Genomic DNA, 24,062 nt, shown 5'->3' with positions numbered 1-24,062 from the left:
CCCATGCAACCCAAAGACTAATTGATTAAAGGGTTATGGACATGTGTGTACTGCTGAGTGTGCATGGCAAATACACGGCATATGGGCGAGGGATTGCATCTCAATTACTGTGAATGGGGTAAGTGTGCTATGTATCAGAGCCGCCACTTTGGCTCACATGCTATGTGCTGACATCTTCACAGTCAGGCTTGGGATATTGTAGACTAAATATTTCAACATGCATACATAATGATGAAGGCCATTGACCCGAGTACTGATGTGAAAAATGTGTGAACTGAATTTTTATTTAATTATTAGCTACAAAATACAGTATATTACCATCACATCATGTAGAAATTGTATAAAAACTATAAATAGGCTTCTCACTTTGGGGGAATCTATAAGAAAGCCAGAATGTTGGGTATGTGGGTATGTTGTTAGTCACAGGTAGGTAAGCAGACTAATAGAAGCTAAAATAATGGCTTGATTTTTTAGGAATATGCCAATGCTTTTACATTCAGACATGTCTAAAGCTCAGTTATATGCACGTTTAATCCATAAAAAAATCAAGTGTAAAAGAAAGTCTGGTTGTCACCGTGAGGATGCAAGGCAACCAGCAGCGCCTCCAGGGATTCACTGGAAGTCCCCAGCCCAGAAATAGTTCAGCACATAACGCCCTTTAAAACCACAAATGGACATTCTTACACTTTAGTTTTTATACCAAAGAAAAGAAAAGTTTGCCACCATTTATGTGCATTCCCAATTAATGTTGATGGTAAATGTCCATTTTGAAGCAATAAATTCAGCAAAACTTGTTTTCTTTCTACTGGCCTCCTCTGGTTGCAAAAATAAGTCTGATTTTATGGAAGTCTATGAGAAAATGACCGTACTTCTCACATGATTTATTACCTCAGTAAACATGGTCTCAGTTGAAGTCTTCAACACAGCATGATGTTCATTTAGTAAATGATGGTACCATTTAGAGTAAGATCCACCATAAAGCGGCACATGCTTTAGGGCGGGATTACTGTGATTGACAGGTCACTGCCACCACCAGAGCCGTATATGGCGTCTGTATGTCATTCCTCTGCAGTCCAATTATGGTAACTTCTGTTCACTGGTTGCAAAAAGTCAAGATGGTGATGGCCGTAATCCAAGATGGCGACGGCCGAATTGCTGAACTCGAGGCTTCAAAACAGCAGTCTCTTTGGGATCCTGAAGAATATTTTCAGCACAACTCTGTCCAACTGTGGAGTAAAACTTCCATGCATAATAATGCACACAGGCTCTCTGGAGGTTGGCCATATACTCTGGCACAAGTTAATGGGGCTGAATATCCACATCTCCAGAAACACTGTAAAACATACACTGTAACAATCCTTGTCAAAAACATCCCCAGCATTCATATTTTGGGATGCCAGTTTTGCTGTTGGAAACGTAACAGGTTCGCAATACAAGCAAAGAGAAGGAAGTTCAGTTTAAGAGCAGGATCTAGAGCACGCCCCTGGCTACCCAGAGAAATCCAAGCTGAAATAGAAGCCCGTAGTTGTTCTTTGCATTCAACTGCCTCAATCACGTCAAATGACAGATTCGTTTTTTTTATTTCTCATTCACTTCTCTTTCTCATTTCTTAAACGGCAACAAGTTTGGATTGAAGCAGAATATTTCATTCGCTAAAAATATGTTTTGAATTTTGGAAATTATATATATTTTTTAATAAAAGTGGACATCTAACCTGAGGACTGAGATAATTACAGAGACGAGGACACAGCGCTGCGTCGCTCGCTGTGAGTTTGTGTGTTTGAGAGGGAAAGGGGAAGACAAGGTGGAAGCCGATGGACTATTGCACACAATGTTTCTGTAAGTTATTGATGATATTAATTTGAATGTCCATGTTATGAAAAATGTCAGCTCCCGTAAGCAAAAAGAATGCAAATGCCCCTGTTTGGCGACTGACGAAAAAGGAGAGCCAGAGCAGGTGAAAGCAGTGATTTGTAAGCTGTCTGATGAACAAGTTGGGACTAAAGATGGAAACAACACAATCTTAAAAGTCACCTATCATGGTGAGGAATCAACCCTAAATCATGAGTGTGGGCCGAGACTGTACAAGGTCAGTGACTAACAGATGATTGATCTGATTTAGGCTACTGATCTCAGCCTGCCCTAATGTGAAATAGCTCTTCCCAACTATATGTTGTGGCCATTTTTGGGTATTGCAACATGCGTCTCCATTCCATAGATATTCATACCTCTGTGCATCTCTGTTGTTTTTCTTAAAGCAGTATCGTCAGTAGGGGAATTTCAATACTGCCCATTCCTTTCCCTAAAAGGGATAGATAGAGATCAGGTTAAAAATCAATCGAGATATGACGTGTTGATTTGTTACCATTAGAAAAGATGTTAGGCAAATTTCTGGCTAGCTATTTATCCTGTTTCCTTTAAATATGCTAAGCTAAGCTAACATATCCTGTGCTTCATATTTGACAGACAAATATGTGAGCAGTATCAATCTTCTCATCTAATTAACTCCTTTAAATGCATATCTTGACCACTAAAAAAAAACAACTGTCAGCTACTGTATGTGCTGAATTAAATCATCCCAACTCCCATAACAACAAAAGGTGTTTGACTATAGGCATGATACAAACAATTAGTTGATTCATTGATTTGTTTATCAATACAAATTTAGGCAAAGATAATTTTGGTTATCAAAAGTGGAATTGGGCATCCTACACCAGGGCTTTTTGCACTCTACAGGTGAAATGTATCAGAGACATATCTGTGTTGCCTTTAAAGGCATTTTTCTACTTTGTATAGATAATTTGTTTATGCTCATTACAAAACGAAAAGATAGTATTGTAATGTTGTCTTTTCGTTCAAGTCATGATCACTTCCGGTTTTGTCACTTCCTGTTTTGTCACTTCCGGAGTGTCACTTCCGGTTTTGGTAGCTTCATTGGTTGAAGTCAAACAAAAGAGAGCCACATGCTCAGAGGTCTAATCTGCTCGCATCCACCTGGAAGCATCCTAGGAGCAATGCTGTAAGTACTCTACTTGACATTGGACATAGTGGGCATTTTATATCAGTACAGTTGTCTTGACAAATGGGTTTGATGTGTCACTTAAATAGGTTTGTGTTATATGTAAGTTTGGAACAATGCCAGTGTTTTTTATGAATGTTTGTTGATGTTCAAATGATCTATGTATGTTTGTATTTACAATAAGACTGAATATTTTGTATTGTTTGTATTTTCAGTTTTCACCACACAACATGTTAAAGGAACAAAGTGACAGTAAAAAGGGTGAAAATTACTACGACTCTGTCTTCATTAACTGTGGTTTAGCTCGGTGTTTAAATCGGAGTTTCGACACACTGAACGAGAACACTACAATATCCGTAATTGCAAAAACTACAAATGTCTTTTAACAAAAATCCCAATTCTGGACTGCATTCTGGGAGTGTATTTGAGGCTGACACAGTGGATTAATTTAATGCTATGCAAAACTTCAGTGCCAAAGTGAGGATTAGGCCTATTTCCTAGTTCTGTGTTTTATTGTAGTGAGAATGTGCATTGGGGGCTGCTGCTGGATGAATCAACTCTACCAAAATTGAACTAATTGCACTGTTGCCGGCCCAATGGGCCTCGTCTGGGACTCGGGAGAGCAAAGAGCTGAGAGCAGGCGAGTACATTACTGAATCAGACTACAGTAATTGCTCACACCTGTGCCTGCCCAGTTGACTCCACTGGGGAGTCTCGGGAACAATAAAAAGCAAAGCTTGAAACATGGGTGTGGCAACAGGAGGTAGTTTGCAGTTCAGAATCTATCCATCTTTCTATCCATTTCCATTGGGTTGTTTTTACTTATCTAGTATAGTGTTTCCCCGTAGATACATAGTCAGGTTCCACTAAGAAACAGGAGGAGGGTGAATTTATGCTCACTGTGCTTTTGAAAGCTGGCAAATGTAAATGGCCCGTTTCGTCACCAGCTCAAATATCCGACTCCAACCACCTCTCTTGTCAAAAACACAACAAAAAGAAGAGACATTAGGTGACTGCTTAGGTGCCGCCAGAAAAAAAGGGTTGAATTCAGACTACTAAGTCATGCATCAGACTGTTTCCAATTTTAGCACCAACTGCTTTAAGTTACCTGAAGAGTGGAGTACCACATGATGGACATTATATGGAAGTTACAGTAGAGGAAAGAGCAGGGAAAAAATGAGAAGACTGAGTGTGCTGAGATAGCTGTTTCTGACCAGAGGCTTCCTGGGCAGAGCAGAGATGATCTCTGAGTCTCACAGTATGAATTCTACACTCCCTTCACCACAGAAAACAGCATGAATCCTGTGCGGCGTATGTGTGTGTCTTGTGGCTCCCACACACCATACACCACGGCTTGGAGAGAGACACGCACACAAACCGAGTGAAACACAGAGACAAAGCAACGCTCCTAGCAAGACCTCAAACACTGACCTATATGGTGTCCACAGTGTTCTCATTATAATCAACAAAGAATGTTTCCCAATCTGGAGGCAAAACAAACTACACAAAATCCTCTTTATCTTAACAACTCTTTCCATTCAGACCGATCATTTCAAGGATGAACTGTTCCTTGTGGTCTGCACAGGCACGTCAAATCAGAAACATAAAACAGCTGTCCGACTGTAATTTAAAGATGCTGCGCTTGACAACAGAAATACCTGAGCAAGCGATATCTACCTCCAAGTGATCATCAGCAAGACTGTGACTTTTATTGAGCAGGAAATAACTCTTCACTTTCCTCTTGCCACAATACAAAAAAAGGTGCACGAATATGTGCTTCCACTGTGTGTAACCATCTGTTCTAGTTTTGCTGTGGGACCTAACTTTTGTCCTCACTGCTGTATTTCTACATCTGCAGGCACAACACATATCCACCATGTTTTTGCTTTGTACAACTGTGTAATTGTGGGCCTTGTCTTTTGTTGCTTGTGACCTCACCTGCATTGTTGTTACACCTGCTGCTTGTACTTTGGTAAGGTAAACAAATCTCTCAAGGGGTAAGATGCACTGCACCTTATGTACAAAATAGAACAAAGAGATCGCCATCTGTATGGGTTTGGAAGGAAGGGAAATTTGTGTTTGTGTGCGTGTACATATATCTGAGCATGAGGGCACAAAGTCATCCCCTCATGGCCCATTGTTTTGGAAGGATATGGCTCTCGCACCCCTCCCCTGGATGTTGGGGGAATAGAGCACAGTCTGGCTAATATTTAACTAATGGCTGTGCCTTCCAGACTCGACCGCCCTCCTCTCACCAACTGCCAGACCTGAGCCATCTCTGCAGTAAGCGTCACTGAAGTGTCGCTGTGTGAAATAGAATTTGGAGGGATGGGGCTCTGCACAGTATCAGGGGAGAGGGGTACGGGAGAAAATAACTGTTGGAGAGCCCATAAAGGAGCTGTGAGTGAGGGAGAGATGGATGCACAGTGTTGTGTGGGAGGCCAAGGAGTCCAGCAGTCTGAGAGAATGCCATATGCTACCTTGAGGCAGGAAAAGTCTAGCAAAAGGAGAAGTGGAGTTAGACAAGAGTGGCTGGTTTCCATCAGCACTGATATTATGTGTCTGGCCTTCACATTTCTCATCAATTAGCACACTTATAGATGGAGGCTATGCTACTGATGGAGGGGAAACAAGAGAAGGCGCTGAAAGAGGCAGAGGAAGGGAGGGACAGAGATAGGGAAAATGAGTGAAACGGCATAATTAGATAATGAGGTCTGCGTTTGTCAAGTGGGGGAGACAGAAGGGGAAAACAGAAGTCTGCAAGGGCAAAATAACAGAGTGGGAATTAAAAGGAAGTCGTGGAGACAGGGAAACTCAAGAGGGCTAGATGGATATGAAAGATACAGCAGGGCTGATTATTGTTTTGGTGTCACAAATGTAGACTGAAGCCCCCAGTGCTACAGGGCAAATGTAGTATTAGTCACTTCAATAATTAATCACCCTGGGAGCATGTCGTTGCAGCCATGCACTGACCCATTTCTCCAACATTTCTCTCAACAGTAACTTTCCCACAGAGCCCCTCTTCTTCCATACCTTCACTTCATTTAGTGAGGTGGGGGTGCAGGCCCAAATCCTCCGGGTCAAGCCTGGTCATTTATTAGCCACATTTCTCAGGAGAAATAAAAGCGATCTCGCTGCTCTTCTCAAAGGCTGGAAACCATGCGGGGAGACAGAATAGCGGCCTCGGCTGTGGCCCAATGGGCCTTGCTGACTGTCTGTCCCGGTGAAATATGAAGCCCATATGTAGGACGGCCATCTGAAAGAGGGACCCCAACAGGGTTCCTTCAGGCTTTGATGCTCATCACCACAAAAGCAGATGGCAATGTCCTGGTCTTAAAACTTTTTTCCCTTTTTTTTTTAAACCACCCCCCCCCCCCCTTCTTCTTTTATCCAATCCTATCCGGCCTATTAGCCCCCTGCCTGTCATGGTCTAGCAGCCTATGCTTAACCCCCAGGGGGCTTCCAGATCTATGGAATGAAGTCAAGCTTCCCCATTGACACAGGTCTCACTGCATAGCTTTGAATAGAAGTCAACCAACTGAAAAGCCATGTTTTAGAGGACAAAATGGAATAAGGTGTGGGGTGGATCAATACGGCAGGGTTGCTCGGACTTGAAATGCTTTGCTCTGTGTGCTCAGACAAAGCAGTGCTGACTGCAGGTGGCAAAGAATTTTTCCAGACATTGGATAAAAAGTAAGAAAGGGTGTTTAATGGAAGAGAAACCTGCATGCATCTGTCTGAAAGATTGGGATCAAAGCTGGGATATAACCCGCTGTGTGCGCTCTATATGCATTCCTGCCCTCTCCACTAAAATAGTCAGGATTTGTCACCGTGGTCCAAACCCAACCTGTGTGCTGCTCGCACCCAAGCAATTTCTGAACCAGGAAGGCAATCAAGGACTTAAAGTCAGACACAATGCAAATAGGTCTGAGAGCCCATGTGAAGTAATCCAACAGTCCCTCCTGCACTAGTCTGCTCTCCATCTCAACCTCTCTGTGGCACAAGCCAATTAACTGTTTGATTCGAAGCCGGGGATGAACACCCTAATTGATAACATCGTGATAGTCGATTCAATTATCAATTTAGGCACAAAAAGCCCGGAAGTTTGCTGAACGAGTTCTTCAGTGACTTTGCAGCACAATTGCTTTGTTTGTTTAAGCGCAGGAATGTAAAGTAAAAGAGGAAGGCACGGACGCAGTGGACGAGAGAGAGAGACGGGAAGACTGACACTTGCTGTTCTTACTGCAGGTTGTTTACTTGCAGTCTCCGACTTACACCTCTCCTCTGCCTCTTCTTTCTCCTCAACACAGACAGTCTTCGCCGCCTGAAGCACACAAACAGGCAGAGAAAGAAAGGCGCACACACACAGAAATAGTATAAACACACACAAATATTTACATTAATACAAATACCAAAACACAGGAATATATTATATGGTATACAGTATAATGATATGGACACATCCAGAAAAATGTACATATACAATACCCTTATTAAGAAACCCACACAGAGAATAAACATACAGTACTTATATAGTTAAAACAAAGAGACTTCCTTCGACATTTCCACTTGTAAACGCTAATGCATGAACACACAAAATGACATAGGCATTCAGAGATTTGCAGCGGTTGGATCACATGAAAAAAAACTTCCTTTCCTCATCATACCGGTGAGTCTGCTTTGTTTACCCTGTCATGGAGAGTTGCTTCGTTCGATCAGGCTGGAGAGGCACTAGGTTGGGTGGTTGTGGTAACGAAGTCTCAATGTGCCGTCTGTCGACAGGGTAATTTCCCAGGATAGCTCTGTGTTCTCACTGCTCATGGCTCTGCTGGTAAAGATAGAAGATCAGCAACTGACTCACTGGAGAGGAGAAACCAAACGGGTCGAGTCTGCAACCGCTATCGTCCCCTTAAGGTCTCAGTACACCTATGATCACACTGAAAGTTGATGCATTCGTTTGTTTACATGTTCAACAATGACCAATAATCATTGAACTGAAGATGTGGTATACAGTATTCTATTGGACAGTTACATGTTGGTGCTTCTTGTTAAAGAATCTAGCAAGTTCTCATTGAACTGCCACATATTAACTATTACTATGCCAGAGCCATATACTTTTAACGGTCACTGTGACACCATGTACTGTATACCATGCTGTAAACTTTGTATTAGAAACATACATAAATAAAGAACATCTTTCTGCTTAAAACATGGGACAGCTTGTGATAGAGAGCTTATACATTTTGTAGTATCTTATGTAGCTGTTTAATAACTGAACAATATCACTTTAATATTTATATTTTCAACTAATGTGGGTGGTTTTGGGCAATACTGTAGAGATGTAAGAGATATGATCTTGTTGAAAGAGGGAATGGTCTCTTTAGGATTGTGCAGAGACAACTCTTTATTTGGCACTGTTTAAATAATCAAGCTTGTGTTCTTTATCTTGGCACTCGCATATCTGCACAGTTTGGGTCATTATAACAAAGTAAAACATGTTGGTGTACAAAATAGAAAACAAACATGTTTTTTTTTTTTTCTATAGAACTGTTAGTTGAACAGATCACAAGCCAAGGAGCTGCACACAGCTGGAACTACTGCAGATCACGATGTTTCCACAAGCCACAATGATGCACTTTGGATGCTCACACTGATGGCGCTAGCATTTCAACCAATGCATGAGGCATACGGTGACCTTTATTCTTTGCAGTCCACTGTTGAGTCCTTGCTGAGTGAGAAAACGGCCTTCTGTCATTATAGACCACTGTCAGGCACTGATGACTGTTCACACAATGACACATAAGTTACACCCTCCCTCCATTAACAGGGACAATGTGCTGCTCTGGCTGTGCAGGATGGAGACAAGGAGGTGGTAGAGAAAGAAGCTTTTGGGAGTGAGGGGGGGGTCTATGTAAATGTTTTTAAAAGTTGTTGGAGACAAAAAAGTGTGCCAGGGGGACTTTTCCATCAATCTGACAGGGTCCACCCTTGCCTAGCATGGATTTCTAGTCAGTTTGTGTATGAGTGAATGCAAGGGTGCATAGCAGGGTGTTGCATAGATATAAGGCTATGCAAGTGGTCGTCCCAGATGCTTGTGTCCCACTGCTAGTAGAAGGTCTGCAGCTTTTATCTATGACAGGCAGTAGGTCTTAACATCCTCCACACACACTGCCCTGCTCCAACGCCTGAGGCCCACAGGGCTGAAGTTATGAGAGAGACAGAGTGTCCCAACGCAGGAACAATTCCCTGCTGCCCCCCAGTATTTTTTATTTTTTCCACAAGAGAAAGAAAAGACCTCTATGACAGCCACTGCTCAGAAATGCATGGGACTGAGGATGCTCACTATGTTCTTTGGCAAGGTCTATCTTCCTTAACTGCCACACACACACATACCCATGAAAGCCTTCGCTCACATTGACACGGGCAAATGCCCCATGCATGGCTTCTTCCTCCTCAGAGGGTTGAAGCTGGTCCAGAGCATCAGCCTTGTTGAAGGGCCTTAGTGAGGGAGAGAAGGGAAGTCTTCAAGAGGAGGAAAAGGAGAGACAGACACAGAGATGCCTGGAGACACTGAGCCACAACGCATTCCGAATAGACTTGCTGCCGACTTGCAAATCCAGCATTCTCATCTGGTCTATGCAAGGTCAACTGTGAGATGTACTGAAACAAACCGAGTGAGACAGTGGGAGACGTACGATGGGGAAGGACTGGATGAGTAACCGGTGCGGTGAATAACTGTTGTTAATATAGAGAGGTGACAGGGTCTAGATTTAGGACAGCGTTTCTGCTGCTATCTAGGGAGAATTGAAAGTTGTCTGCTTCAGTGTCCTCCACAATGCTACCTTGTCACCGCTCAAATCTCCAGGAAGTCATTTTTCAGAGAGCCCGGTGTGTGTCAGTGTGTGTCAGTGTGTGTGAATCATAGCGGATAGGGGTTATTCTTTTATCCTTTGACCCAGATTTAAGGGGGAACAGAACAGGGGACATGAAAGACACGAATGTCCCAGCGGAGCCGGGGTCATGTGCAACCTGAACTCAGGCGCACACCCGCACAGCCAACCAAGCAGAACACACTATTATGCATACATAATAGTGTGTATACTGCATACACACAGTCCATGCAGACACTCATAACGCACATGTTCGCAAAAAAATATATATATGCATGCATGCACGCACACTTTCAAAAGAATTCATGTGATCAAGATTCCCCAAAACAGGGCCTGGGAATTCTATCAGACACACCTGCCACAGCTCTCACGACAAGCCTGTACAGGGAACATGCATATGTGTCTGTGTATGTGTAACACATGATACATATTGCAATAGATTTCAATACTCTTTTTATTCTTTTTTATGAAAATGTATAAATAAAGCTGAAAATGCAACTTGCTGTGTATCACATGGATCGTCCAATACGTAAAAATAAAATATTAATAACTCAGCGGACAAATTGCATCAAAACTACTCCAAAAGGTATCTGGATTGCACATAGTCACTCAGCAGTGAACACACTGAACTGAAATGCACTTGCCATAAAAAAATATATCAAAATAAAGTGCATGTTGTATTGTCATTTTGTCACTGAACACTTTTTTTTACTGAAATGCACTTGCCACAACTTCAGTTGAAAATAAAATAGCTACTGTTTTATTTTCTTATTTTGTCAACAAACAGCATTTTTAAATGTTTATGTATCGATAGTAGTCACAGACATATCGATACGCCGTTGTTTAAAAAAAACATTGCGATAATAATATCAATATTTTTGCACAGCCCTAGTATACTGTATCGTAGCTCTGCATTCAACCCTTTCTGTATTAATTTTTCACCGTTATACAAGCACATAGAGTGACGGAATGTAAACATGTTCAGCTCTAATGATGGCAAAGGTGAAGGAGAACAATTGTAGTCTTTCCTCTCCTTAGATACAGCCTCACTGTGATATAGCAGCCTGCAAAGGAGTTGGCGTGGGTGAAATGAAATGGGCCTCACAAAAGGAAAAGGTGAGTATATGTGTCTATCAAGGCCAATTTTCAAAAGTAAGAAGAGAGGAATCGATACAATATTAGAGCAGACAAGATGCAGCAAACAAACACGAGGAATATTATGGCCTGTGTGTGTGTAAATTGCAGGAGCAGAATGGACAGATTTAGGCCTTCAGTGGGAAATGTGCAAATTTACATGCAGAAAGATGGATGCACCAGAGACAAACTGTTGCTTTGGCCAGCGTTAAATATGGTCCTCTACCTACAACCAGACGGTTCCTCCGTTCTGACCACACCGCCATACTCCCTCTCTTGATTCTTGTCTCCCCAACAGTCTCCTACCTCTCCCTCAAGGAGGGTAATAGCTAAATGCTGTCATTTCAGCAACTCAACTTAGTGCCACAACCAATTGTGCTGACACAAAAAAAAAACTTTACTCTGGATATGCGTGACAGTCTTTGGCCAGGCTCCTACGACTTCTCCCTAGGACCAGTGAAATCCCTTAAGGTACACTTCTAGTTAGAGGTGACAAGTCAGCTTGGAAAAGAAAGCCATTTCCAGAGAAGAAAAGTATCAGGCAGCCTCCTGCTGGTGTAAAACCAACCAAATGAAATGGCTCTAAGCCAAGGAAGTATTCTGGGAAATTTAATGTGACCATTTCCTTGACTTGCTGGAAATTCTGTGCTTTCTTTACCTTATATGAGAAATGTCTTTGGCAAGATTCTTCTTTTAGAATTGTGTATGTTTTTTGTTTTTCTTGAATACAATTAATTTGTCGAGCATCTATCAAAGAACAATGTCCCATAGACTCCCTGCCAATATGTCTACAACGTCTTATTTTTACTTTTATAAAAGTCTGACTTTTAGAAATCCCTCGTCACCTACTTAGTAATTGCAGTCCTCTTCTCGTTCCTCCTTTCTAGTCACAGTGAAGCCTGGGAGCTTGGCCACATGGTTCAGGGCTGGGCTACAATGCACAAGGATGAGGGGGGGATGAGGAAACTAGTGGGGGTTCAGAGGCATAAAAGTTCCTTTCTTCTCCGCCCTTGCCTCTTTTCTTTGAGTCAGAACAGAGGGTTGCCACGGCGATGAGGTTGGTCCGTCTCCCACGGCGTGGTCTGGGAAGAGCAGCAGCTTGCTCTGACATTTACTCAGGCTGGAGGAAACGGAGACGATAGAGGAGAGAAACGCACAGACATGCACACATACAGCGAGAAGTGAGAAGTGGGGCGTGGGGCATGAAAGTGGGTGGATTAAACGATAACATCTGTAACATCAGAACCTTTTATCTTCTATTCATCGACCATTCATCCCCACGTTCTATTCCTGGACTCCTTTTTTTCCATTCGTTCTCATTTAGATTAGTAATTCAACATATATTTCCATCCGAATCATATTCACTGCAAAAAAACGTATGCATAGTAATGCACAGACATGAAGCTAAGAGACACACAAATGCACAAACAACAAAACACACACATAAAACTATGGCCATCCTACTGAGAGGCCAACTACCAAAGATGCCAAGTTTTGCAGTCAAAACCGGGAAACGTTTGCCAGAGATTCTAGTGAACACAACTCAACAGCTTTTGTTTCACATTTCAGGAAAAGTTGACCCAGGAATATAGCTTTTGCGCAAATTGCTTTATATGACTTATTTGGTGGTATGGGGAGTGTGCATGCTTGAGTGCTTGTGCAGCAATGTCGGCGTGTGCATGTGTGTGGCAATCCGAGGAGTGAAGTTTTTGGACTCATCAACAAGTCAACATAGAGAATCTCCACAATGAAAAAAGCATGTGACGCTTGAGAACCCACAGCAAGTAAAAAAAAACACTTTTCTATTTTATCCAAAGCTGTTAAAACACCGTCTGTTTCTGATTAAAGGAGACAACAGGCAGCCATATCAGCAACTGCAAGCAAGGAAATAAAGGTAAGAATGAAATGACTGATGTGATGTGGGTATAAAAGATAAGCTTGAGTACAACATATTGCCACATTTACAGTAAACGCATGCACTCATGGATCAGTTAGCACACAACCCGCAAGAGGCAGAGAAAGAAGAGGGAATGCATCCAAATATGCCACAATGAAAGTCATGCAACATTCCCCACAATGCTGATAGCAGCAGCATTTCATGAGATACATCCATATGGGCCACTAAAGGGAACTTTAGCAAGAATATGCTAATGTGCACGTTTCTCTCTGACAGTGAAACACAAGGCTCTCTATCAGTTGTGAGTGAGCTTTGTTTTCTCTAAGAATGGCGCTCCAGTGGAAATGTTCACTTTTAGCCACTTTCAGATTCTTCGGAATCTAAATTTAGGGAAACTTCAATGGGGACACTCTTTGTTAGCATTACCCACATGAAGACAGAGACATAAAAGACTGCTAACATGACAACAAAACCTCTCAGAATACTAGTCATCCATATATCCTGTGGATCACCATCATACAGTGCATCAGTGGCATTTGGTGCTGAAAGCATGAAGGAAATATGAAAAGCTCAACAGCAACATTTCTTAAAAAATAAAAATGTCACAGCTCTGGTAATGCAGAGACAAAATATTTTCTGCCAAATTTGAATAACAAGGTCTGAGCAACTGTGTCACTGTATTCACAAAGATAAGTTGACTTGTAGAGAAGTGCCAACAGTTACATTTAGAAAACAAAACACAAGGCCCCATGCATCTCCAAATTGAAGGCACCTTTATCTATCATCATCTGTCATTCAAATCTGCTTTTACTGATTTTTGACCCTGAGTAAAACAAAAGGAGACTGAAAAACACAACCTTGATCCTTGATATACTATATTGAGGCCCTATTCTACCTATTGACTGCATTACATGACTAAATATTGGCCTTGCATTTGGCAAAAAAAACATTTACTTAGGTTTAGTCTGACAGCTCATGAGAAAGATATATCAGCAGTTCCATGAGTTAACTTTCTGTGAGCAGCCTGAGAGCTGCTAAGAGATGCTGATTGAATGCTGATTCCACGTGGGTCTGATGGTGCCATTTAAAACAATGGCAGTATGAACAAAAATATTGATTAATGTTGCTGAAATCTCAAAGTTGTCACCCTTTATGGCGGCAAGAGGTACAAATGATGCTCTGCTATGATAAATATAGACAAGCATCAAAGGTTTGTTGTTTTGTTCACCACAATTTACATGAATGATGGAGTCACATTGCTAGTGCAGTTTACTTTATCCCTTCACACACAATAAAATAGTCTCTGCTGTAAAAGGAAGATATGTAGACTATAGCTTAATTCTATTAAATTACTTTTTGATGGATGTGGGTTCAATAACTAGCAAACATGACCACCTCCACTATCCAAACATGAAATATGCACAGCTAGCATCAAATTTCATAAAGTAGTGGCCTCTGTAAAATGCAGTGACTTTTTCTTTCATGATCCAAGGCCAGCCATGACTCCACACTACCCAGAATAGCAGCACTGCACATTTCAATACAGAGATTTATTGCTTTTCTGTCACGTAACAGACACGTTATTTCCTCCTTTCTGCCATGGCTTTCCCACTCTTCATCAACTCTCCTCAAATGAGCAAAACAGCGCCCCTCTGGGCTGTGGTCAGACCTGATATTGCACCCTTAATACCAAAGTCTACAAAAGGGAAGAAAGGTGAAAGCTGCTGTCATTATCAAACCACTGCGAAATGGACAGGTCCCTGAACGAAAACATTAAATAGACCTTAACACTAAATAACGTGATTTAAAGTTAACATGAATGCAGCTATCAATGGTCTTTCTTTTTATGTATTTGCTAACTGTTTTTTCCTCTGATGGTTAAATGTGTCTGTGTTTATTTAACACCTCACTTGTCTTGTTGAGGTTAAGGAGATTATTTTACACACTGTATCGTTACCTTGATTGCCTGGACTCCACACAGACACTCACTCCGGACCATGAACTGCTAGAGACAGAAGAACCTGCTGTGCGTTAATTAATGTGTCGTTTCCTCTACTTTGCATTTATTGGTCCGTTCGGTCACCTGTTGTCTGATTTGTGAATGCGCCTCCGCAGAATGCTGTGAGAATGATTTGAGACTTTGCTGTATCTAGAATCCTTGTAGGCTTTTATGTGCTAAGCATGTAGATAAGGATGTGTAAGTTATCTATTTGATACATGCATTGTTTTTTTTGGACGAAAATATGAATCATGCAAACATTGTGGTTCAATATTTCCCCACTTCACCACTTATTGTTTCTCTTGGCTTCTGAACCATGAAAATGAGTGTTTAGTTCAGTTATTTCTAGTGGCCCTCTAAAAATGTATTTCTCTATTTTGATGGTATGTTAAATGATGGGACTAGCTTGGCTAAAATCATGTGTATATGGGATAATCCAAAAGCAAGTAAAATAAATAACACTCTCCAACATCGATGCTGTTTTCATTCTTTGCAACTGTTACATTTTCACTAGTATAACATCTGCAAGCTTCATTCAATTGTGGATATTGTGAAAATATTTAATTCCACCTCCATTTATAGATTTGAAAAATATAAATTTAAATTGTAAATTGTCAATACAAGACGGTATTCACTGAGCATGCCATTTTCTGATCCCCATGCCATGTCATTAGATAGTCAGTCACTGATAGCAGCATGCTACCTTACATCAGATAAATTGGGTTACATGGCAGGGGTGTCATTTTTTGATTGTGCCTAAACCTTAAAACCGCCCTAAACTAAACGTTTTGTTGTTGTTCTTGTTGTTCTTTACAAATTTTGTATTTTTCTGACTTGTTAAAATGGACGATAAAAGCAATAAACATCAAAAACCATTCACATTAAACCCCAGTGTTAAAATGCACAGTTATACCACAAATATAATCTGTCCAAGCATAACTCATAAATCAACCTATGCCTTTAATTTAGATACAAAGTATTTCTTCCACTTTATTTGTATGCTCCTCTCTTCATCTGTAGACTCCCTACAATGAACACATGCCGACTTGGTCATAGCTCCATTCGTACTCGCTGGCTCTTCTGTACATGTGATCACTCTCACAGTGATATGGGAATAAAGACCAAATGATGCTTTGTAGCGGATTTATCCTTCTTTGTGTATGATCTTATCACTTGCCGAAGGCACTTTGTCACAAAACAATAGGGGTCTCAAACTTGTTCCTCTCTGCCACGTGTCCTACCCTCAGTCTCAGGGGGTCAGTCATTCAGGGGGATAGAAGCAGCAGGAGCAAGATGAGCCTGGAGGGGATTTTCTCACCCTGAGACGAGTGATTACTTTGCTGGGACTAAGTTATGCTAATGCATTCATCTCCAAAAGCACCGTGATTATTTAGAGTTCCTCACCAACTGTTTTAGATTTTGCTCGCTTGCTATTTTATGCAAAGATGCTTTTTTTTTTCCCGCAGCCCTTCGTTGGCACAGCGCTTGCCGAGCTGAAGGAGATAAGGGGAGAAAATTCAGAAGATTGTTGAATTTGTTGCCCTTATTTTAATGTGCCCTTGATGTATGAATGAATGCAAATCAAAATATGTCTACGTCTGTTTTTCTCCTGTAAGTATCGTATGTTGCAGTTTTACAATATGACAGCTGAGTGGAATAGAGCAGATGATATTTCACACAGTATATCATTTCCGTTATTTCTCTGCCCCTCTAAATTGCCCTATGTTTTATTTAAAAGGTTCCAACACTCATACTTAAATCCATACAAACTTTGAGTATTTCCTTCCCTCTTCTGCCTCTGAACTCAACCCCCTGTTGTCCCATTTGGATAGTTTTGATGCTATTTTCCACCCGGTGCTCCGCATGTCGTTTGCGGTGAGGTAGCGTCCTGCCTGGCTGTGGAGTTCTTGTGAAGCAGCATCAGGGGATATCAGCATAATACCAGAGTGAATATGTTAGAGCAGATTCCCTCTAATCCTGAGCACACTGTAATCAGAGGAGACTCCTACGACTGTGACCGCACAAACACATGACATTGGTCTACTGAAATATGCAATGGTGTGTGGGTGTGTGACGGGCTTCGAGTTAGGAGGAAGACAAAGTGGAGGTTCTAGGGGTCCGAAGAATTTTAGTTCTTTTTGAGAGAGGCATGCAGCCAAAAAGTTGAAGAAAAAAAAAAAAAAAAAGAGGAACTGATGCTACAGGAAAGAAAATGCTTCCTGAGTTAGGAGGAGGTGATGGTCAACCAACAAGGGGACATTCTGAATGCCTGAAGGGATTTGCAGAGAATTTGAAGGAGATTTCTGGAAATGAGAGCACTGCCCAGATGCGCTGCAGAAAGCAGCATCTGCAGCATTAATTACAATAGCCCCCCCTCCCTCCCTCACCCCCGCCGTACTCTGCCACCTGTTTCCTTTCAATGGTCCCACTATACGTGAGTGAAATCCAGGAATCCACATTCAGCGCTATGGCTGATGCAATCACATACAACCTGCATCCTCCTCCCGCCCCTCCATCTCTACCCATTCACCCACACACACACACACACACCACCACAGACAATTCCCTCCGGGTATCTTGATGTCTTATCTATTAGGAAGTGAAAGTGAGAAAGAGAGCAAATAAAAGCTCTCTGTCACCTAAGATGTCTTGTCCACACAGTTTGTTTCTTCCTTGCTGCTGAATTGATTTGGTGAGTCAACCGCTTCACTGATGGAGAGATTGTCGGCCCCAAGAGGACAGACGCACACTCTGTTTGCAGCGTGACGTACACATAGCCATGTCAGGGCTATGTTGTGCCAGCGTTTGTGGTCGCTACATATTGCTGCTATCTGGATCCCAAGATTACATCTACTCAGCTGGGATTGTTTTCATACTGCCCTCATGGAAGGATGGTGAAATTGTATCACAGATTAAGCTCAACCTATTTCACAACATTCTGGCCAGCGACGAGCAAAGATGTGGGTCGATCTTTACCTTCTAAGGTCCGGGGGTGAGAGCAGGACAGTGTTTGTAAAGTAACGTGGCTGTAATGCAGAATGTCAAATGGCTCTAAAAGAAAGATCTGCAAAGCGGATTTGTGGGGGAAAAGCATGAGATCAACTCTCAGTGTAGACTTCCCTCATAAGACCAAGTGGTAAAGAGCTTATCTGAATGGAGGGAAAGGATTGATGGGGGGGGATGCAAAAGCACTGCAAGCCTCTTAGAATTGAAGATCTCTCACAGAGGGAGAGCATGCTCATGTGAAAGACTGCACCTCCCCGCTTAACCTACAGGCTGCCAGCTCTATTGTCCTTTCTGGCCCAAATACTACTAAGCTTTTCCAACTGATCAATTAAATAATTTAGTGGCAAATTAGAAATTTGCTGGGTGAATGTTGGATCAATGATATGGATTGCAGAAATCAGGGTTGCATCTGATATGTGGCTGTCGAACCAGCACCGTTTAGAAACAGCAGCAACATCAAATATACAATACTCCTGAAGGAGTCTTTCTCGGTCTCTGTTTTACTCACACACATGCAAGTACACATCCGCGCATGCAAGGGCATGCTGGGTTGAAGAGCTCAAGCTACAGAAAAATATATGGAGTGAGATCAACAACAGGGGAGGGAATATAATAGTAATCTGCAGTGAAAATAATATCAGCTGTTACAGTACTAATTAACACCAACACTGAGCCAGAATAGAGATAGAAAACTACATTTCCTTTTTTTTTCCGCCTGACCTCCTGCTGAGATTCAGAGGCTTTAATTCTCCTGGTGATGTTGGGATCCAAACAGCTACAGTGAATAAACAAGATTACCCATTTGGACATGCCAGTAAATCTTATCATATTGGCGCAGGGAGAAGAGCTCAGAAATGGGACCAAAGCAATAAGGTTGACAGAGGCCAAGACACAGGCAGCCATGGTTGCTGAACACAATTCCTCTCTTCAAATCTTCCTCTTTCCTTTTGTGGCTTACTGTAGATTTTGTTCTTCAGTTGTGGAGAGACAGTGATGTTTCATGTGTTGTGGCAACAAAAATGATCACTCTTTATAGGCGTGAAGTGTGTACTGCATCAAATATTATTCTCTATCAGTTAATCACTAGATTTGCAGGAAGGCTTCATTATACACACAGTCATTCATCTTTCTTCCCCTCTCTCATTTCTTTTCATGAATTTCAAAATATAGCATTCAGCAAAATGAAACTCTCCAAATGTTGATGCAAGGAAACACTGTCTTTTCAAAAAGCTGTTGTACATAAGGATGGGCTCATCGGTTTGAATCTGATTTGGTGGAGATAAAAGGGGGGAGTCCGACTGGACCTATTCATGCTCAGTTTCTAGCCTAATTGTCTCTCTCAGTGTAAAGCGATACAGTGCAGCAGCCTCTTGTTGTTAAGCGGCCTTGCTGCCAGATTTGGTTCTTAGCAAGAGGCAAACAGAAGCTGTGCATTGTGCTGTAGGGCTGGGCACGATGAAGGTCGGGGGAAGTCAGAGACGGCAGAATGCACCAAGCTCCACCAGACGCAGAGGCAGCCGGTGGAGCGGTGCCACAGACCGGTTAGTCAGGGAGCGATTCCTGATTCCATCATGAACATCATGCCTCATCACGATGAATTCTTGTGACTGAGATCATCAGAGGCAGTTTTTTTTTTTTTTTTTTTTTTTTTTTTTTTTTTTTTTAAAATGGGACCATAACCTGTAAATAAGATGATTACAATAGCAAACATAATGTGGGCTGGGGGGGCTGGGCAAGAAACATCACTGTGCTAAGCATACATGACAACAACAGTGATAAAGGATTTGGGGCTTATGAGAGCAAAAATATGTGGGACTTGTTACCACAATATATTTGACATGAACATGCAGAAAAGATTACGAGAATGAAAAATAAATGTCTGCAGCATCCCTCCATGCACACGGCCTCACTTGATATAGGGATGACAAAAAGAGGGGGAAAGAGATTTTTTTTTCCTTCCATCTCTGAGCAGACGCTGATCTTCTTAAATCCCTGTGTATCTCATGTTAAATCCGTGTAATGTGGATTAAGACCTGTTGAAACATCTATATCTATATATCTATAGATATGAGATATATATATATATCTCATATATATATCTCATATCTATAGATATATATCTCATATCTCTATCTCTATATATATCTATATATATCTATATCTATATATATCTATATCTATCTATCTATATCTATCTATCTATATCTATCTATCTATATCTATCTACAGATCTATATATCTATCTACAGATCTATATATCTATCTACAGATCTATATCTATCTACAGATCTATATCTATCTACAGATCTATATCTATCTATCTATCTATCTATCTATCTATCTATCTATATATATATATCATATATATAGATATAGATATAGATAGATAGATATATATATCATATCTATAGATATATAGATATAGATAGATATAGATAGATAGATATATATAGATAGATTTTTTCATAAATGTGATACAGTGTGATTTGTCAATGTAAATTACATCGTTGGATTTGTCGAAACAGAAGTTATTGTTTGGTTATTTTTATCGATTAACTTGTTCTCAAATTTATTTTCCAACAAATTGATTATGTACCAATTGCATATACCGTGATATTGCAATTCATCCATATTACCCAGCCCTCTAAGTCAATTTAAGGTAAGGAAATAGCCTGCCGTGGAACATAGACTCAGAAAAATGCATTCACATACGGATATGAAAGATGTGTCCACACACACACAACCGATGCCACTTAATCTGTGCAGCCTGCATCCATGGTGTCCATTAGGGCAAGCTTTTTAGCTCAACACACACACAAAAAAAAGATGCAGCTGCTCGGTGGTTCACTGAGTGTAACTGTCAAACGTCCATTTTTTTCTTTTTAAAATGTATCCCTTGCGAGAAAAAAAATGAATAAATAATCAGCCAGCCCTTCCTTACCACATGTGTTAAACTCCTGCTAGATGCTATCGATGTGCAATGTCCTAACCTGTGATGTTTTCATCCCACAAACCAAAGCAGGTGAAAATGGTGTTTTCTCCTCCACCAGGAGCTCAAATCACCAAATAAGGATAAGCATAAGGCTGGAGAGCCAGTAGAGTAATGAATACACCACATCAGAGTGACTTAGACTTTCTAAGACCTGCTTTGAATATTTGTATAGAAAATTTGTATAGAAATTGCAATTGTGCTGGTGACTCTTAGTCAGTTCCCCTCACACCCCTCACCCACGTGTCTGCTACCTTTCGATCCCTGTAGGAGTAGAAGGATGACTGAAAGAGACAGGGGGACACAGGCCAGTACGGTGTGTGAGAGAAAGATTGAGTATTTCTGTGGGTAGTATGCATTTATTTTATATTTGATTGTGCATGAGACAAAGCAATACACACACACAATATGTTCACAGTGTCTCCTCCATGTCTGTCTCCTGTGATGACCCTCATTACATATCAGTGACATGCATGTACAGCAAGATACTGTGAGTGTGTGTATATATACACACTGTATATATCAGTGTGTGCTGGCGGGCGAATGAATTGAGGTGTTTTGATACAACCACTGATCCAGTCTTGGCTGGGAGAATGACCATGCTTATTGAATGGCTGTCTGAGTACTCTAATGAGGTAATATTACCACACACAAATGATGAAAAATTCATGTTACAAGTTGGTGTTGGTGCAGACGGCTCTCAGGAATTTCATTTGCTATTTGATATTCTTACTTGCCAGCTCAGCAGGCACTATTGTATGATTGGAACAGAAAAAAACACACTTAGGGCTGAAAGCCCAAGCTATTACCGTGAATAGCCTGTAGACACACCAACACAAGTGGAAAAGTGAGTTTGTGTGTGTGCCTCAGTGCTTTGCACAGATACTGTAGGTGTATGCGTGTGTGTGTGTGTGTGTGTGTGTGTGTGTGTCTGTGTGTGTGTGTATATCTGTGGGCAGTGCAGGTGAAGGCATGCATACTGAATGCTAAGTGATCCTCCTGCCCATCTCATTGGCATTGGAGAGCTTGTACAGCTCTGATAAGTGCATTTATGGAAAAGTTAGCACAGCTTTATCTCGTCAATGCAGGTTAGATGGCAGATAAAAGGATTGGACTCCAAAAAGTAAATAAATAAAAAAAATCAAGCCTGAGATAAGACACCAGCATCTAAGCTTTACCAGCTTGCCTCAGACTCACACTGCAACATGGCAGCTCATCAGTATGGCTCCTATCACTAACCCAGCGCTCCGTATGTGGCCTCACTATGACCGCCGAGGACGGTTCTGATAACATTTCCTGGAGAAGCCACTGATGTTGTGCTGCTCATAGTTGTCTCGGGCTGATTTTTGAAGTTTCATGCAAAATAATCCCCCCCCCCCCGAGGCTCCAGAGGAGCAATCACCCCGGGTAACATTTTCAGACAGCTACACCTTCAACGCATTTAATCCCACTATACCCTTTACTGTCCCTGTTCTTATTGTTTCCATATAATAGTTGGGTCTCTATTTCCCTTCCTCGCCATTCTCGGCATCTGCTTTCTTCTGTATCTCTCTGATACATTCCTCCCGCTCGTCCACCACAACACATCTTTCTGAAAACCTTCTTTATCACTTTCTAATATCCCCATTCCTTTCTATGTCCCCAAACCTCTCTTTCCCTCCTTCCCTCTATGTGTTGAAGGCTCCAGCAGTGGACCCTTAGGGTGATGGTGATGGAATGCATTTGGGGGGCCAGCAGCTTTCTCTCTCCAACCTGCATGCAAAATCATCCCAATGGGGAATCACTGGCTCCTGTTTACAACACAGAGAGGGGTGCAAACACCATGGTAACACCATTGCTCTTCCTAAAACCCTTGGCAGATAGGTCTGCAAAATCACCCCCAGTAAAAACGTTTTACTGTTGGATAAAGAAAAAAGCTGAGTAGAAAAAAAAATTGGCTGAAAGTATGCTGGCGCACATTCAACCACAGTGGAAGTCTGTTTTTTTTAATTCCTGTTTTCATGTTTCTTGACTTGGAAATTAAATTTATGAGCATGACAGAATGAAAGATGCCTTTATAGTTGCAGAAACACATACTGTACACATAAATCCTGCTGGAATCAAGTCATACACTGTACACACAGGCGCCCAAAAACTACAGTCAACAGTGCAAAAAGGCACAACAAAAGGCTCGCAACAGAAAATTGAGAATACTCGTACGCAGCCATGCACACGTGCATTAAAACTCTCTCACACACACTGAATGCTGTCAGGAACTGCTGCTTTTTCTGCCTGGCAGAGTGCTCAAGAGATTAAGCTCAGGGTAATTCATATACATTTTTGGTGAGGCTAAATGCTCGCAGGTTTCCATTTTAAAAAACAATTTATTGATTTCCACATTGAAATATTTCTGCAAAGTGACCCTGGCAGTTTAATATTCATAAGCCATTAAAAATAAAAGATGCACATTTTGTACGTTTGACCTGTTGTTATGTACAGCACAGTCTATAATCTGTTCAATCCGGTATACTGTCCCACTCAGAGGTGAAGCGAGCGCTGTTTTGCAAACAGAAAAACACCATTAGTTTCCCACATGTTCAGCGTTGATTAGAACTGGATGAAAGAGACTGCAATCTCCTCATTTGGCAGATAGAGAAGCCCACAAATATCTTCATAACATTATGCTGCTGCTGTTGTTGTCCAAAATATGCAGTTTTTTCTCTTCAGATTTAGAGAATTGCCTTCCATTATACCATTTAGATAAGATAACTGAAGAGGAATACAAAATTAAACTTAGGAAAGCCGTTAAACCTTTAATTAAGATGGGGACAAGTTTGAGAAGAGTTTTGCATACCGTCTTCCTGAGCATCCCTTCACAGAAAGTGAGGAGCTTGAAGGAGAAGACAATGAAATGTAGAAAGCAAGACAAACAGGAGACGGAAGTAGAAACGTGAACTTTTATCCCCTTGTGAAAAAAAGCTTCTCTTTATCCAATAATGAGCGTTGACTTGGAATTTTTACTAAACTGGCCACTCTATCTGAAGGTGTCAGAGAAGAGGTCCAATCTTGTTTTTTTCCCTCTTACTTAGTTCTTCAATAAGCTTTTCACATGTCTGACGTTGCAGCATTGGGACTCGCTGGCTCAGTGC

The 24,062-nt window shown here is 41.4% G+C and overlaps 1 protein-coding gene across 2 annotated transcripts in view; it reads right to left on the bottom strand.

Moving 5' to 3' along the window:
- Positions 1–23,827, bottom strand: part of nphs1 (NPHS1 adhesion molecule, nephrin) — a 68,290-nt gene extending 44,463 nt beyond the window's left edge. For both annotated transcript variants that reach the window (XM_031852476.1, XM_031852477.1), the window contains exon 1: positions 23,768–23,827. In XM_031852476.1, coding sequence (XP_031708336.1) covers positions 23,768–23,782 — 15 coding nt within the window. In that variant the 5' untranslated portion in view covers positions 23,783–23,827. The remainder of the gene's footprint in view (positions 1–23,767) is intronic.
- Between the last annotated feature and the right edge of the window lie 235 nt (positions 23,828–24,062).

Source organism: Anarrhichthys ocellatus, unplaced genomic scaffold, assembly GCF_004355925.1.
Source record: "Anarrhichthys ocellatus isolate YVR2014 unplaced genomic scaffold, GSC_Weel_1.0 scaffold13, whole genome shotgun sequence".
Classification (NCBI taxonomy): domain Eukaryota; kingdom Metazoa; phylum Chordata; class Actinopteri; order Perciformes; family Anarhichadidae; genus Anarrhichthys; species Anarrhichthys ocellatus.
The sequence above is the reverse complement of the archived record's forward strand: the minus strand, read 5'-3'. Positions and strand labels throughout refer to the sequence as shown.